The 16,894-nt window shown below is 44.4% G+C and overlaps 1 protein-coding gene across 1 annotated transcript; it reads right to left on the reverse strand.

Annotated features, from left to right (window-relative positions):
- Positions 1 to 1,183: 1,183 nt before the first annotated feature.
- Positions 1,184 to 5,465, reverse strand: LOC111076078 (E1A-binding protein p400). Its single transcript, XM_041594485.1, has 6 exons — positions 5,354 to 5,465; positions 3,841 to 4,015; positions 3,640 to 3,776; positions 3,350 to 3,550; positions 2,497 to 3,280; positions 1,184 to 2,043 (listed from the first exon to the last, which is right to left on the reverse strand). The coding sequence occupies exons 1-6, from the start codon at positions 5,366 to 5,368 to the stop codon at positions 1,193 to 1,195; spliced, it is 2,163 nt and encodes a 720-aa protein (XP_041450419.1). The 5' UTR covers positions 5,369 to 5,465; the 3' UTR covers positions 1,184 to 1,192.
- Positions 5,466 to 16,894: the final 11,429 nt, after the last annotated feature.

A 16,894-nucleotide genomic window follows, 5' to 3' on the forward strand; every position in this document is an offset into this window, starting at 1 on the left:
CTTTTATACCCGTACTCAGTCAGTATATACATTTTTGAGCTTATGATTTTTTAGTAAAAATTTAGCTACTGACCAACTGGGGCCTCTCCCCCTGGGTTGCCGCCACTGGGGGTGGCGGGGGGGGGTGTGTGGTGGGGGGGGGGGAGCAGGAGTCCGCGTTGTGCGTCGGTAGGCCCGGGCGCCCCGTTTCGTCCGGGGGGGGGGGCGGGGCGTACCGGCGGGCCGGGCCAGCCTAGTCCGGGCGCACAGCGCAGCAGACAGCGGGCGCGGCAGCAGCTGGCTATATCGACTCGGCTATTGATGCTGATCAAGAATATATATACTTTATGGGGTCGGAAAGGTTTCCTTCTCTGCGTTGCACACATCCACTTTTACCACAAATCCAATATGCCCCTTAACTCTTTTTGGGTACCGGTATAATTATGATCGGAACGAGCACATCAATAACTTTAATTTTTCCCTGATGAAAAACCGATTTTACTAGCCACAAAAGACTTGGATCCATATTGGGCCCCAAGATCATATTTTATGGTGGACAAGAAAAACTCTGAGGCATTTATTTGTGCATAGTTCAGATGGAACGGGAATAATTTTATTTGGAATACCAATAGCAAAAAAAATACACACACATAAAATTCTAATACAACAAATAACATGTATTAATAGCTAACAAAGTGGAACCGTATATGTTAAGTGTTTATTTGGCGAGTCTATTGGGAAATTTATCATATATTTACATAAACGAAAACACCGAAACGAAACTCATTAAAAGTTGAGCGCAAACTTTTGGACATCAAGCGCCAGCGAACAAGAGCAAATCCAGTGGCATGGGGCGCAGCAGGAAAAATCGAGGTACATAAATACATAATTATAGCAGAAGAAAAAAAATTAATGTTTCGGCAAAAATAATGGAAGCTCTATGCAAATTGGATTCAAACTGTGCGGCTACTGCGAGTCACTAGTAGCACGGCCCAGTCGATTGAACTTCAACAAGAATATTTATTATCTTGTGAAAATATGAAACGTTTTTTTTTATTCAACCCTCTGCTAAGGAGTCGCTGCAGAAAAGTGTGGGCTGGTGGTTAGGGGCTATCGATTGTTCCTCCTCCTGTTCCTCCTGTTCCTCCTGTTCCTCCTGTTGCTGCTGCTGCTGCTTCTGTTGGTGTCATCTCATCTCATCAGCTTGAATGCTTTAGGGATATTTCACAATATTGTTGCCGCCACCTGGTGAGTGTCCTGCTGCACTTGTTGCGGCGGCACCAACCGTTGACTGCTGCTTGAGGCTTGTTGGTGCACCAGCTACTCCTCCTGCACCTCTTGGTATTGCTGTGGCTGCTGTCGAGCCCGTTACAGTGGCTGCCGCTGCCGGGTGATACAAATGCGTGCCATAATGCACGGCACCCGGATGGCTGAAGTATGGTATAATGGCGGGTGAGGCGCCGGTCATGCCAGGCACTGGAGTTGGCAGTGAGATGGGTCCAGGAAGTGGAACTTCTTCTGGGTGGGCATATGGCAGATGCGATACGTATTGCTGCTGCTGTTGCTGTTGCTGCTGCTGCTGCTGCTGCGGGGCATGATAAAGTTGCTGCAGCACCGGCACTGAACCCGTACCCGGCTGATAGTGATGGAAATGGTGGATGGGCGGACCGGGGGCACCGCCAGCCGCCGACAATCTGACAACATGAATCGGTGGCGTTGATTCATGCCCCAGATTGTAAGCGGCCTTTGGGTTATTATTGCTAAAACGTGGCAATATGGCAAATTGTTGTTGTTGCTGCTGCTGTTGCTGCTGCTGTTGCTGCTGGTGTTGCTGTTCGGCGGGTGCCTGCACGTAAATTGGATTGTAGTGCACGATGGGTAAGTGTTGGCCGCCGACTGGACGTGTTGCTGTTGCCGCTTCTGTTGCTGCCGGGGCTGTTGTTGCCACATCTCCGGCTGCTGTTGGCCCTGCCACTGTTGGTGCTGCCACGGATTCCGATGCTGGTGTGTATTTGTGTTGCTGTTGCTGCTGTTTCAGGCGTTGCTGTTGATGTAGCGGATATGCTGAAAGATACAACAACAAAAAAAAAAACCGATGGATAGTTACATGACTGACAACATCTCTCCTGTTCCCTGCCCCAAGGCGTTTGTTGCAGTCTGTTAAATTAGCGCCACTAATTGCCACGATGTGCCGATGTCTCGGCGAAAGTACAGTTCCGTTTTGCCACCTCCCTCGAGGCTAACTAATCAGAATGCCTGCGCTGCTGCGCGGAGTTGTTGCAAGGAAACGCTGCAGTTGCTTAATGAGGCGAGCAAGGAGGTACAGCAAGGAGGAGGATGCTGGCAGAAGTCGGTACAGTCGCTGCATGATGGCATGCAGCGTTACAGTTTCTAAACTGAATATTTTTGTGGAATTTTTAGAGTTGAATTTGTTCATCTGATGAACATAGTTGTGCCTGCGTAGCTCCCCTTTCTTACAAGTCTTAATAGTGAAAGCTCTCAAAGTCTTTTGCTTACCGTACAAACTGCTGCCCGGCTGTTCGCCATAGATAGTTGATGTTTGATCCTGCGGTGGCTGCAGAAAGATACGCTGCAGCTGCAGCTGTGGATGGTGCTGCAGCTGGTGCAGTTGCAGCTGCAGTGGCTGTGCTGCCTGTGGCTGTGGCTGATAGATGAGCTGCTGGTAGCTGGGTGGTGCTGCTGCAGCCTTGGCATAGACCGCCTGCTGCTGGGTCTGCTGCTGCTGCTGTTGCTGCAGCTGCTGGGCGGCGGCAAGCAGCAGGCTGGCTGGTATCTGGACATATTGCTGCTGGTGGCTTGGTGGATTGGGTCCAGCCGGGGTGCCTATGCCCGTCAGTGGTGCATTGGCTGCGTCCGACTGATAGTAGGGTCTATACAAGCCCTGATGGTCGCGGGCCAGCGGTCCCAGCAGCTGCATAATGGAATGGTGCCTAGGTCCGGGCGCTGCCGTTGCTGTTGGTGCAGCGCTGCTGCTTGTGCTGGAGGTGGTGGTGCTGCTGCTGGGGCTGGCGGATGGTGTTGGTGGAGCCACCAATAGCTGATGTTGCTGCTGCTGTTGCTGCTGTTGCTGCTGCAGCTGACGCATGTAGGACAGTGGTATGGCAATGATGTACTGAATGCGCTGCTGCCGCGGTGCACTTAGCTGCTGAAACTTGCGGTGGCCGTGGGGATGCTGGGGCAGAGTTAATTGATATTGCTGCGGTCCCGCCCGCTCATAAATGGGTCCTCCCTCGGATTCCACTTCGCCGTAATTGAAAATCTGTTGCTGTTGTTGCTGTTGCTGCTGTTGCTGTTTCTGTTGCTGATGCTGTTGATGATGCTGGTGGGGTGCTTCCGCTCCTAATGAAACCGACTTAGTGGCGGCTGGCCGCTGATAGAGCTCCACTTGCGGTGGCGCTGCAAAGCTGAAGCGATGCGCCGTGGTCGGCCCCTGTTGGGCGTACTGCAACGCAGGCTTATGCGCTCCAGCTCCAGCAGCAGCACCTGACGGGCCTGATGGCGGTGGGCCATATCGAATTCCCGGACCACTCTCCGGCTTATCGTAGTACGTCTACAGTGGATGGGTGGTGTGTGGTGGGTGGATTGTTTGCGTTAATTAAATGAATTTGCCTGTGGCAGCTGCTGCTGCTTGGAACATACTTGCGGTGCCGCCTCCGCTGCCGTGTAGCGTACGGTGGTCGGTCCAAAGATTTGCATTGGCGCCTCATAGTAGTTGGCCGATGGGTAGATGGGTCGGAACGGTGTATCCTTTGTGGGCCTGCCCGGGTAGATGGCACCTGTGATTTTTTTTATTTATTTATTTCTTTTACCGGGAGTTCATTCACTTAATTTACTCGTTACCTGTCTGATCCGATGAGTCGCGCTTCTCTGTTTTACTTTTGGCATCCTCGGTGATGCTGGGCGTCAGTTTGGTGGTGACTGCCTCCTCCACCTTGTCCGCGGCCTTGGGCGCCAGAGTCTCGATCTCCACCCCGCCGCTGACCGCCACAAGGCAAATGCCGATGACAGCCAGCGCCTGGAAATTGCCATCGAAATCAAATTAAATTTGATTGAAATTAATACAGAAAATAAAAATAAAATATAAAAACACAAACAACAAATCGCGTTAAATAAAATTCGCAATTTCTGTTTATATCTCTCAGTATTTATCGCGTAATTTGGCGCATTAAATGTCAGGAAAAGGAGCTTCATTATAAATACAAAAATGTTTGCCCAGTAATTTAATAATAATTTAATTGAATTGATTTATAAATGCAATTATACAAATTTAATTGTGAAAATCCCCCGTCGCCCGCTGCTATTGTTTGGCCGCTCTTGCTGTTATTATGCCACAACACACAACACACGTTTAATAACTAACTAATAATTATGCTGTGCAGTTGTACAATGAACCCGCCGCCGCCGCCACACAAAACGCAATTATCAATCCGCATTTCCCCACAATTCAGTTTTCCTTTCAGTTTCAGCTCAGCTTCCTATACCAAAACACAACTTTTAATCGATACTTGCTTTTTTTATGATCGAAAAATAGTCAAAGAATAGTTCCCCAATGCCACGGCGCAAATGGGGCGGGAAGTTTATTTAAATTTCATTCCTTTCTGCAATATTTGTGGGGGGTTGTGGTTTGTTATTACAAGTAAAGTGATGGGAAAGAAACAAAAATGGTAAATGGTTAATCGAATAAAAATCTTTTACATCGTTTGCTGGCTGAATTAAAAATCTCTCGGCGTCTCTCTCGCTCGCCGATCTGCTTTGCACTCTCATCTAAATTCGCCCTCGCTCGTTTTTTGGCTGTGTCTAGGGATCGCTCCTGACAAAAAGCCAGCCCACAAATGAAACCCGATTCTGCAACAAATTTTACGTTAGCCCCCTCTATACTACAGTTTATTGAAGTGCAAAGATGTTGCCCTTTAATCGAACTATAATTTAAAATTTATTAAATACGAATAAAAATATTTAATGACCAAAAATGCATGACATATAAAAATGTTCCTTTAAAAATTTAGTTTATACAGAGCCACATACATATGTATGTATATAGAAAAATATCTGCTAATGCTGTGGCTTTTTTACAGAATAAATCTTTTGCTTATCTGCATCTGCAGGATACACTGAGTAAGCGGCATAAATATTTGAATCATTGTTAATTAATCTTCCGCTTATCTGAGCCGTGAGCAGTGTACTCAATCTAGTCGTGTGAAAATAATCAAAATTAATCGGTGCACCATAATATCATGGCCATAATATGTACATATGTACATATTATCATGGGCAAACTTTGGGTTAGTTCGCTGGCAATTATTAAGTCCGAGAGTATATGTACATAATTTTAATCATATTTTGCATTATTCACCCGTATGATAGCCATTATTCCCGTTGTTCCGGCCGTTTTTGTTTATTAAAGGCAATACGAATTAATGTTGATTCACAATTTTCTTTTTTGCTCCTGTGTATTTTTGTTTCCTTCTGGTAACACAATTAAAATTCGCTTTTCGCACAAAAAAACAAACAAAACAAAACAAAACCAAAAAAAAACACTAACAAATGATGCACTTTTCACAGTTATAAAATAATTATATACGCGTATATAGGATGTACAATATATCCCGATTTATGTGTGGCTTTTAAGCAAACAAAATGAAAAAAATGAAACCAAATTGTAATCGCATTGCAGTCGCGCCCCGTCTCGACGCTGCCGGCTCGCGTGTTGGCTAACAAAGTGAGAGTGAAATTGGTTCGCCAGCTTTGTGGCATTTTATATACTGCGGCCGGGGCCTGGCCTGGCCCGGTCCGTCCCGGCTGCATGCTGCCACAGACGGGGGCAAGCACCTGGTGGTGTCGCTGCAAATCCAGCTGAGGAGCACCATTTGTGGAGCAGCAGCAGCAGCTACCAGCAGCTACCAGCCATCATGGATGGCCATTAACCGATTGCCATTGCCATTAGGAGATGTGCAATGCACACAGTCGTAGAGACCAGACCCAGACCTTGGTCATTGTAAGATCCTTTTTTGGTTTGTGGCTGCCACAACTGAATTCGATTATGTGGTCGGTGTGTATTTGGTTTTTAACTGGGAAGAGAGTTAATCGATACGCAGAAGCCACAGAACTCGATGCCTCATTAAATGTCCACTAATTCTGCATATTAAAATTAAGGATGAGCTCTTTGGGTCTCGCCCTGCAATTAACTTTCCACTCATTAAGAGTTTTTGCATTCGCATTACAGTTAAAACCTGTGGGAAGGGGCAGGGGTAGGGGTAGGGGCCTGGGCTGGGCTGCCATTTCCGTTTGCTGAACGAACCGTTTACAACGGACGATGATTTTACGAGTGCTCCTAATAAAATCAAGTGGCTTTCCGTAAAACTTAACTGTTACTTCAGCAATAACACCAACAGAACCCCCCTTCAACACCATCCCCCTTTTAGCTTGTGTGTGTGTGTGTGTGTGTGCAACCGAACAAATGCCCAATGTGGCGGGCATGTCGAATAAAAATTCTCCCCAATTTGCAGCCAGACATAAAATCTGTGTGTGTGTGCGGCAAGTTTCAAGTCCCCTCCAAGCCCGCCTGCGCTCAGCACCCGTTTAGTCGCCGGAAATAAAGAATATACCGAGTGGATGTGAAAGTGGAATGCAGCTAGCTACCGTGGCAGTACTCATAAAAGGCTTACTTACGGTTACACCACTCCGCCTTGGATCCGGCTCTGGCTCTGCCTCTGCCTTTTTTTGTTGTTGTTGTTGCGGCTAACATCCATTTAATTGTTCTTCGGCTGGTGCTGGCGCATGTCGGACAGGAAAGTGTTATAATTAGTAGTGTCAACGATGGGCAGAGGAACATCAGGCTGGTGCGAGTAATTGCCTCCAGAGTATAGTGAGGATAGGATGCTGGATGGAAACTGGATGAGTGTGTGTGAGGGTTTCTCAGGCAGCTGGGTTTAATCTCATACTGGCACAAGCTGCCACAACGTGTGCGAAATAAACGATGCAAAATTACAGACTGTGGAAATTATGCGCTGTGGCATAAGCTACTCCAATCCAGTCCACATCAAGGCAGTCTTCACTTTGATCGTACTGTGACTTGTAGAATGTACCCTGTACCCTCCACAAAATTGAATTCCACAGCTGCCAGTGTGAATATTTAATGTACATATATATACATTCGCGTACTTAATCGAATTTCATCTAAAAAGCGCAACAAAACGCAATTTGAAGCCACAAATAATTGCATTAGCCTCAAAATGAAATATTTTAATTTGTTCAGTGTAAATTTACAGTACCCACGAATCTATAGATAATGGCATTTGGCATCTGGGGGCAGGGTTGGGTTCTGTCATCAAATGCCAGCCAAATTAACCGAATAATTCAAGGCAATAATATCGTATGACAGACTGCCTTCACTGTCATTTGGATCGGCATAATTTATGGCCAAAAACTAATTAGGGTTGCAGGGGTGGGGGAGGTCCAGGTCCAGTTGCAGTTGCAGCCTCAGATTCAGATTCAGGTGCATACCCAAATAAAGTTATGGATGGAAGGGGGGCTTACAGGAAACGGCGATGCGTTGCCAAACGGACTTATGCAATCCACAATCGAAACTAAATCAGTGCGGCCAAGTCAATTGGAACGAGTTTTCGGTGGGCGATTGGAGGAAGCGTACAATATTCGTACGAGTACGAGTACGAGTAGATCTCTTGGCCAGCGCCAATTATTGTCACGGAAATGCGCCTCAGGTTGTCGCATTTTGGGTGAAATGTTGCAATTCAAGACAGAGACAGAGAGACAGAGAGACAGAGAGATCCCCAACCAGATGTGTGGGGATACAGCTAAATCCCCCCCCACACACACACACACACACACACACACACGCTCTTTCTCTCTCTCTTTCTCTTTCTCTATTTCTTTTAACTGGTTTAAATGCATTTTTGCTCTGCTAGCCTTGGGATCTGCCAGCCACTGCCACAGCCGCAGCATCGCTGACTTCAGCCATACTCTGCGCAGAAAATATATTTACAGATTAAAGCATTGTTTTCTTTAATTAATGATAGATGTTTAACGTTTTTAAATTAATTAACTGCATTTCAAGCGAAATTAAAAATCTATTACACGTAATTGTTTGGTGTGGAGAGCCTTAAAAACTAAGAAAAATAATTTAAAATACAAATAAAAAGTTTTTCCTTTTTTTCTAGCATTTTCCAACGGTGTTTTCAGCTACTTCAGCGTTTTCTTCATCTTGAAACAAGTAGGAAAAACAAACACAAAACAAAATTGAAGCGACCCAAATGTGGTGCTATTGGCTTCCTCCTCCATGTACGTGCCTCCTTGCCCCCGACAGAGGTGTGCCAAAGAGGGGCTTACGAAAGTACATACTTATGTACAAAATATGGGGATAACTAACCATTAAGCTGCATCATACAAGAACTTGTAGATCTCTTTCAGATGAAGAGTAATCTCAATTGTAATTGCCACAGTAATTTGTTTTCGTTTTTGCAAGGGATTTTTGCACAATTCCATCAGCTTATAAAGTTTTTTAGGATATTACATACATATATATATATATATGGAAATTTTAAAGAGCGACTGGGAGGCACAACGCCCCTGGCGGAAGAGACGCCGAGCGGTTTGTCAACGCCGCAGCAGCCGCAGCAGCCGCAGCAAGCCAAAAACTAAACCCAACAACATTTGGCCAATCCCAAAACCAGATTGCGTGCCAACCAACTCGCCCCCCCCCCCCACCCCCACCACCAACCCATTTGCAAACATCTCGCTCCCATCAGTCTCCCTGTACGCGCACTCGTTACCCGGCCCCTGTCACCCCTGATCAGCCTGCAGCTGCAGCTCCCCACCAAAACAGTTAAAAGCAAAATTATTCATTACAATTTCCGCGCTGGAGAGAAAAAAACGCGAACGCCGCCGCGCACATAAGAGCCCCCAGACCAGACCAGAGGCGGAGGCAGAGCCAGAGAAAAAGTTTTCCATGGAAATGCTTCAAATGCTCATTTGAATCTGCCAAGTAATTTTGCTTGCGGTCTGTCGTTGCTGGGGTGGGGCAGATCTGCGGCGGGGTGGGGGACTAGTGTGGAGCGTGGAGAAATGTCCCGTTTTCGGCGCTGTTTTAAACGCACCCTCCTCCTCCTCCTGCTCCTTCCGCCACCGTCGCACACTCGGGGCAATTGACTTTGAATAAGTTTTCGCTGCATTGAAATGATGCCAATTTCTTTGCTGTTGGCTTGTTGTCTGTCTAACTTGGCCAACTGTGGCTGTGACAGTGGCTCACATCATTGGTGGGTTGGCGTGGGGTGGGGAGGGGAGGCTACATACCCTTTAGCAAGGGTACTTTGGTTTGCTTAGATGATTCGTTCAGAAGGCAGAGCAGAAGGCACTCAGTGGTATAATCATAATGCTCAATAGTTCCCAATCAAGACAAATGATATTTACATATATCGGTGGACTGCTTTCAGTCCATATATATTGCTCAAATATTCCAATCTTTGAGTGGACAACACAGCCAAAGTAGTTCGGAGTTTGTGGAATATTTTCTAAGGCTGTTTTTAATTCAATCAAAAATAATCAATGTGTAAGTAAGGGCATCCACCTAATCGCCTTTGGGTCTGCTTTTGCGTTGTTTACACATTTGTTTGCTTGTTTTCATTGTTATTTGTAATTAATTTTATAAATTCTTTCATGGTTTACGCAGCTTTTCTCGTATCATGCATTTCTGGGGGAATGTATCCAATTCGGTCCTTGGCCACTTGTTGGCACTCCCCTTGGGTGCCTACTGCCTACTGCCGCCTGCCGCCTGCCGCATCCGCATCCACAGCACCCCATCGGCATCCCTTGGATCCACTTGACTCTTGAGCCGAGTCGAGAAACTTTCTTTAATTTTAATCAAAAAACTTTTTGTTGTTGCTCTCAGCTCTCTGCTGAGCTGAGCTGAGCTCAGCTCCGTCTCTGTTGCTGTTGCTGTTTCTGTTTCTGTTTTGTTTCGTTCTGGTCTGGTTGTTGCGTTTGTGGGCGGCTGGAAAAAAGCGTTTAATTGGACAAGGGAATACACACTACAAACAATCAAGCAGCAGCAGCAGCAGCAGCAACAAAAGGAAACTGAAAATGTTTAGAAAGAATGAAAATGAAAAGCAGAGTGAATACAAAGCTGACAACTAAAATAGTCAAACATAAGCGCAGAAGGAGAGCAAGCCACTAAGTGAAAGATGTGGCAATTGGCGAGAAGAAAATCCAAATGGGGGGGCAGGAACGTGTGTGCAAAATGCTGAAAGTAGTTCACTTTAACTTTAAAGAAATGCGAATAAATCCCACACTATTTATATTCGTATTTAGTTAGGGAATTTTGCTGGTTAAAAGATAGTTGGATGAGAATATGAAGGATGGGAAGGAAGCTTCCTATTACAATTTATGAACAAGTACAATCAAGTGGCAAACTTTGTTATCTGAACCGCTTTGATCCCCTTTACGTTGGTATTTAGCGTACTGGAAATGAATTCAGTCATTAAAAAAAAAAAAGGTCCTTTAACCAAATGAACAAACAAAAAACAAACAAATAAACAGGCGGACAGGAGGACATGTGTGTTAACATAAATCACAGTGACCTGTGACCTGTGACCTGTAACTGACAGTGTGACTTTTCACTTGAATATTCTGAAATTAGACCAGAGAGAGGGAGGGGGACCAGGGACTTGGAATGGGATATGGATGTGGTTAGCGAAGGAAATGGAAAATAGGTTTGGGGGGCAGCAGTTCACTGAAAACTCACAAAATGCCAAATGCACAGAAAAGGTTGCCTAATAAACACGCAGGAAAGTCCCCCATTCAACCCATTCACCCCATTCACTCCACCACTATCTGCCACAGCGCAAAAAAAGGGCAAAAGAAAATTCATCGACCAGGCAGCAGCAGCAGCAGCAGCAGAGCAGCAGTAGAAACAAACGAAAATTGTTCAGTCAAATGAAAAACTATTTAAATGCAATTGTTGGCCAAGCGTCGATTTGTTCACTGAATATTTTGTGAATGCATTCCGAGGGGGCTGCTGCCCCGTTGCACGTTGCCGGGTGCCCGGTGTCTGGTCCCTCGGGGTAGTCGGTTTAGGTGGTTTTGGTTTGGGGCTGTGCAGCTCTGGGGCAGGGTTAGCATTACGAAACCAGTTAGCAGATAGTATAATTTCCGCTATCAGCGTCTGTGTCCGGAACGACAAGGAATGCACAGCAGCAGCACCAGCAGTAGCAGGACCAGCAGCATCAGCGCAGGACATTCTGTGTTGCATGCCACACAACAGCTGAAGCCAAAAGAAAACAACTAGAATCGTTGATAGACGAATATGACAGCCACAAGATACCCCTTGAATTGTGTTTATTATAATATATAATTTTTAATTATAATTTATAATAATTTAAATGCACGAAATGTGTAAAGTATGGCATGAAAAGCATACAATAAATGTATAGATAGAATATACCCTCTGGATATTCTAGCAAATACCGGGGTGTAAGCATTTAAACTGAAATAATGGCAATTGGCTGGCAGCAGCACCAGCAGCAGCAGCAGGCGGACAGCAGCATCGAATGCGAGTGCAGGCATGCCATGAGCATGAACTATGAATAAGTAAGCGAGTGAAGGGGCATTGAGTGGCTGCAATTGGTTCCATTGAAGTGTAATCGCTGCATCTGGTCTCCGGGTCTGGCCATTCCATGCCACTGTAAGCCGTAAAGCTTATTACTGGACCCCCACTCGATGGGCGGCAGGAACTTTAAGGAACGAAGAGAAGCCTTTGCTTGCCCCAATGCTCCATCTATTTGGTACTAATTTCTCCCACTCAATAGGCAGGCAAATTGTACATGCAACTATTTTCAGCTGCTACAAATAAGAAACTTCTAACAGATTTCAAATGCTTTCTGCTACAAGTATTTTTTTGTTTCTTCGTTTTAATATTTACTATATATTTATATTTATTATATTATATTATTATATGTATTTTTTTTATATGGATTATTACAGATTTTTGGTTTAGGCTTTTGATAAAATAAACTAATGATAAAATCCCTGAGGAATTATATTTGCGTTCCAGAGATCCATCAAATATTTTGGTTACCTTCAAAAATACAGAATAAGTTTTCCATTCGCATGCCTCTGCAGGCTGAGAGTCCACTGGACTAGACCTGTTTTCAGATCTACATAGAACATAATTGAGGCCTCGGATAGTGGCAAGCCTCAGGGCCAGGCCAGGCCAGAACAGGACAGGCCAACAGAGGAGCTCCAGTGGGGCCCAGGCACGCACAGTCGACGGAAGGAAGACTCGCGGCAGATGAAATTTAGCTGAAACTGAAGCTGAAGCTCATTTGTGAAATGGATTTTTATCTGTGACTGGCAACAGCAGGAGCAACAGCAGCAGCAACTGAACCCCCCGGCACTCAGGTTGTAATTGACGCCCACAAAAAAGGTAGCAAAAAAAAAAACAAAAAAATATAATAAAAATGAAAAATGCTGCTGGCAATTGGGTGACTGGGCGCTGGCAAACCGTGTAAGCCAACCGCGCGGCTCCCCCTGGTCATGGACATTCCCCGGTATCCAATCCCAATCTTCATTTTCATCCCAATCTCCATCCCAATCCCATTCAACTTGCCCGCTGCTGCTGCCATCACTTGACGCAGTCAAGTGTGCAACACTTTGGGGGCAATCGCAGCATGCGCGGCAACTTTGCATTTTGGTATGCCCTATGAAAGGAGTGCGGCACGTATGAGCATACACATGCGACACACAGAGCATGAGTCGTGTATTGTACATCGATTCTTGATCAACAAGAGCCTTGCAGAGCCATGTAGAGTCATGTTTCTATGCAAAGTATTCCCTCAATTGTGGCAGTAAATTAATCGCAACTGCACAGACTATGCGTATAAAAAGAACAGATTTCGCTAAAGGTAAGCCGATTTTTGTTTACAACTTGTAGCCATATTTAAACGTAAGGCAAAAATTTTTTTTTTTATTTTTACAGTCTACTATTATTATTTATTTATTTTATTAAATCTCTTTTATTTTAAAGACAAGCCCAGACGTTAGACGGTTCTGTGAGGGTATCTTAAATTACGGCTTCCACAGCAAGTGTCCCCTTCTTGTTACTCTTTTCTTCTTTTCTTCCTTTTTGCATTGCATTTTTTTTTTCTTTTGCCATTTTACAATTTTCGTAAATTTTTGTGTGTGTTTGCCGGCTGCCGAGTTGAACCGAGTTGAGTCGAGTTGAGTCACTCACTCAGTCAGTTAAGTTTCCTGGCCCCAGCAATTATATCATTTCCCCAATGCCAAGTAGCTGCCTTGCCTGGCCTTGCCTCGCCTCGCTCTCGCCCAGTGCCTCTTGCACTCAAGCGTGAACAAATTTCAGCTAATTTGCACATTTTTCATATTTTATACATATCAAATAACATAACATATAGCACTCGAATATTCGTTTAATTTTTGTGTGTCTTTGCCCGCTTTTGTTTTTCCTTTTGGAATGCCGCCATGAATGTTTTGTCTGTTGCTTTTCCTTGCATGTTTTTTGTATCTGTTTTGCTTTTGCCAAGATCGAATTTTTTGTATTTCCAGTGGTGCCAACTGATGCCCACTGCATGTGTTAAGCTGTTACACAGGAAGAGGAAGGAAATGAATCCAAGTGTATAATTATATTTGTTCATCAATGTAAATCCAGGATTTTTAATTGATCAAGGAAGTGTAGTATCTGTTTTGGCACATAATAAGGCTAAGGAAAAAAGACTTCTTGGACTTGAACAGTCTGGCAAACACTTGCTATGATTGCTTTCGGGAAATGTCTCAAAGGAACGCAAATTTTGGTTGCAGAAAATGTCTAGAAGACAAGTTCTTTCTCAGTATATTATCTGCCGAAAGATAATCTTAAAGGTACATTAAAATTCGATTGAATTGGATTTTAACCATAATGATGAGAAGTTCCTGCTCCAAAACTTTGCCTGCTTCATACGCATTTGAATTGGCCAATTTTCATAATGGATTCCATGGATTAATTTCCATGAACTCAAACGGAGATTAACACATCGATGGATTGCGTAAATCTACGATATAATGTATGTATGTACCTACGTATATTTTTCTTCAGAACCGCCCAAGTGCCATGCAATCAGTGCCTGGTGTTTGGTGTGATTTTTAGTTAATTTTCTGGCAATCTTATTTGGCAGGACTCATTACTTTTCTTTTATTTTATTAAAATGAGTCGAGCATTTGTTTGGCTGCGCGAGCGCGTGTCTCCAACTCAATGGAGGGCAATTGAATCAAATTTGAGCAGCCCACTCGTGTTCGGGCTCGTGCACCCCCGTAGTCACGTATGTAAGGGGCTCAGCGGCCAACATGTGGTATGAGTAATGAGTTTTAAGCGAAACGCGACAACGCCACAAAATAAATGAGCGACTTTTTTTATGCCCCCCCCCGCCCCTACGCGGCCATCATCACAGAGCAGGAAAAGCAACGAAGCAGTTAAGTGTTGAGGGAAATCGCTTTGGCACCAATCAAAACGAAGGCGAAGCTCCACTCGATTGAAAATCCCTCAATTGCACAATAAAATTTCGATTGAAATGCACACTCAAAAGATTAGCCGACAATTGTCTTAGAAATATGAGCGACAATTGTGGAATATTTTACCTGAAATTAAAGGGAAATCTTACATGCAGTGGCAGGTGGAAGTCCCCTATCCCACTCGTATTTCCACTCGGTTTGAGTTTGAGTTTGGTACTCGTTAAAGCCCATTTAGATTTCACAGCAAATGTTTATTGCTCAAATTTCTTGTGTATACATTTTTGGGACTATTTTTGCTTGGCATATTTTTGGGGGAAATTAGCAGAATGAATTTTCCAGCCTTTTCTAATCAAGTGCTTGCCTCTTGATTTTTGTTCCATGTTGCCAGTTAATGGCCGGGGCCGATGTCACCACGAGTTATGCAGAGTTGCAAACTTAATTTCCTGTACATCTTCCACACAAAGAGCCACAGCAGCAGCAGGAGAGTAGAATGCACCACCACCTCTTGCTGCCCCGCCCTCAGATGAATCCCCCCCTGTGTGTGTCAGCTAAAATGAACAATTGCAAAAGCGAAAATGAAAATTCAGTTTACGAAATCATAAAATTTGCAAAGCAAATGGAAAGTGCGAAAAAGCCGACTTCCCCCTTGCTTTCCCCTAGGTTATCTAGTTCTCTGGGCTCCATTATGGACCCCCATCATCCCCCCTTAAGTATTCCCAATATAAACTGAAAGTGGGTAACTTTTTTCGAGGCCACCGGAAGACAAAGTTCGAACGGAGCAGGGGCAGAAGGTCAGAGCGATAGATGGAGAGTGGAGCGTGAAGCGTGGAGCGAGGAGCAAGGAGTGCAAATTTAATGGCTGGCACGTAGTCCGCAGGACACTCTGCTGAAAGGGATCCTTCTGCTGTTACTGTCCTGCTATACGCTCCTCTATTTGGCGTCGCCTTTTTACATATTTAATGAAATTATTTTCAACAATTTATAATTGCCACGAGCAGTCGAGCACTGGCCACCTTCAGTAGTACACCCCAAAGTCCTCCTGGCGGCCGTCCTTGTCTGCGTTTAGTTGAATGTGCCCCAGGGAGAATTTTGCTGGCAAACAAATTATTATTAAGATATATATATATTCATATATACATATATAAGTGGAGGATAGGTGGAGGATATGTAGATGCAATATTCCTACCTTTATTCAGTAGCCTAGTCCTATTCCCGTGGCGCTTGTTAACTTTCCATCCCCATAGCCAACGCCCCTCTGTTGTTGTTAGCTGCGTCTAGCAAGTTGCCCGTCTGGGTAATATGCGATTATATCTTTGAAAAAAATAGAAATAACAAGGAAAGCAGCGGCGCCATTGACTTGAGATATTTTCAAGTTCGAATTTGTTGAATAAATTCCAAATATTTGTGCAACAGTTTGTGGATAATTAAGCTTATTTTTTGTTTGAGTTACGAAGGAAAAAATCAACCATGAACAAGTGTCATATATAATTTATAGTTAAATAAAATGTAACTAAATTTCTAGAACTTTGAATTGCGTTGAGGAAATCTCGCTGGAAACCATGAAAAATTGAATTTAATTGTTATGGAAGTTTTCATTCTGAAGAAAATGTTAAACAAAACATACGAGTATTTCAGATAGAAGATAGATGATTTATCACAGGCAAAATATATCTTTAATTGAAGGCACTCCACATCCACCTGCTTCCCCATATACTCAACACAGATAGATGTATACTGGATATCTGTACCCTTCTGCGTAGTTATAAATACTCGTGAATCTATCAATAGAACGTTGTTGTTGTTGTTGTTTGTGTGTGTGTGTGGGTAAGGCTTTTTGGTTCTTTGATTTGGCACGTAATTCGTTCGCTTTGTGAGTGGCAGACGAAAAGCTTTTGAATTTTTAATTGGACATGCACTCGTGCGTGCCCCACTTCCCACACGCCCACGCCCTCCGGCATGGAAAAGTGTTGCAATGATAACAATTTTTGTATCTTTGCCCCATATCCCTTTTTCGGTCTCGGCCTGTCTGCTGCTGCTTATCATCTGACAGGCCCCGGGCTTTTGGATGAGGAACCCTCATCAAAACTGAGATACGTCACATTATATCGAGCTAAAATCCGCTTACAAGATTGTTGAGAGCCTGAGGACTGGCAGCATGAGAGGGAGCGAGTGCCAGAACAAACATGGTCGAAAAATCTATTTCGTATTGACCCATTTTCCCTGTCACATCTGGCTAACAGGGGCCAACGGGCGCTGAATTGATGAGGTGGGGGGGAGGTACTTCTGTTTGTCATTAAACTTGAATCAAAACCCAAAACAGACATTAACACACTCGCACTCACAAAAACATTCGCATTAATCAAACTTGGCTAATATTTTG

The sequence above is a fragment of the Drosophila obscura genome, unplaced genomic scaffold (assembly GCF_018151105.1).
Source record: "Drosophila obscura isolate BZ-5 IFL unplaced genomic scaffold, ASM1815110v1 contig_29, whole genome shotgun sequence".
Classification (NCBI taxonomy): Eukaryota; Metazoa; Arthropoda; class Insecta; order Diptera; family Drosophilidae; genus Drosophila; species Drosophila obscura.

Bases quoted from the DNA above. Each gene is read 5' to 3' on its own strand.
- LOC111076078 (XM_041594485.1), bottom strand. The intron at 3,281-3,349 runs GTTTCATTAGGA...CAGCAACAGCAG, and splicing joins GGCCAGCCGCCACTAAGTCG to CAACAGCAACAACAGCAACA. The intron at 2,044-2,496 runs GTAAGCAAAAGA...TGTATCTTTCAG, and splicing joins GCCGGGCAGCAGTTTGTACG to CATATCCGCTACATCAACAG.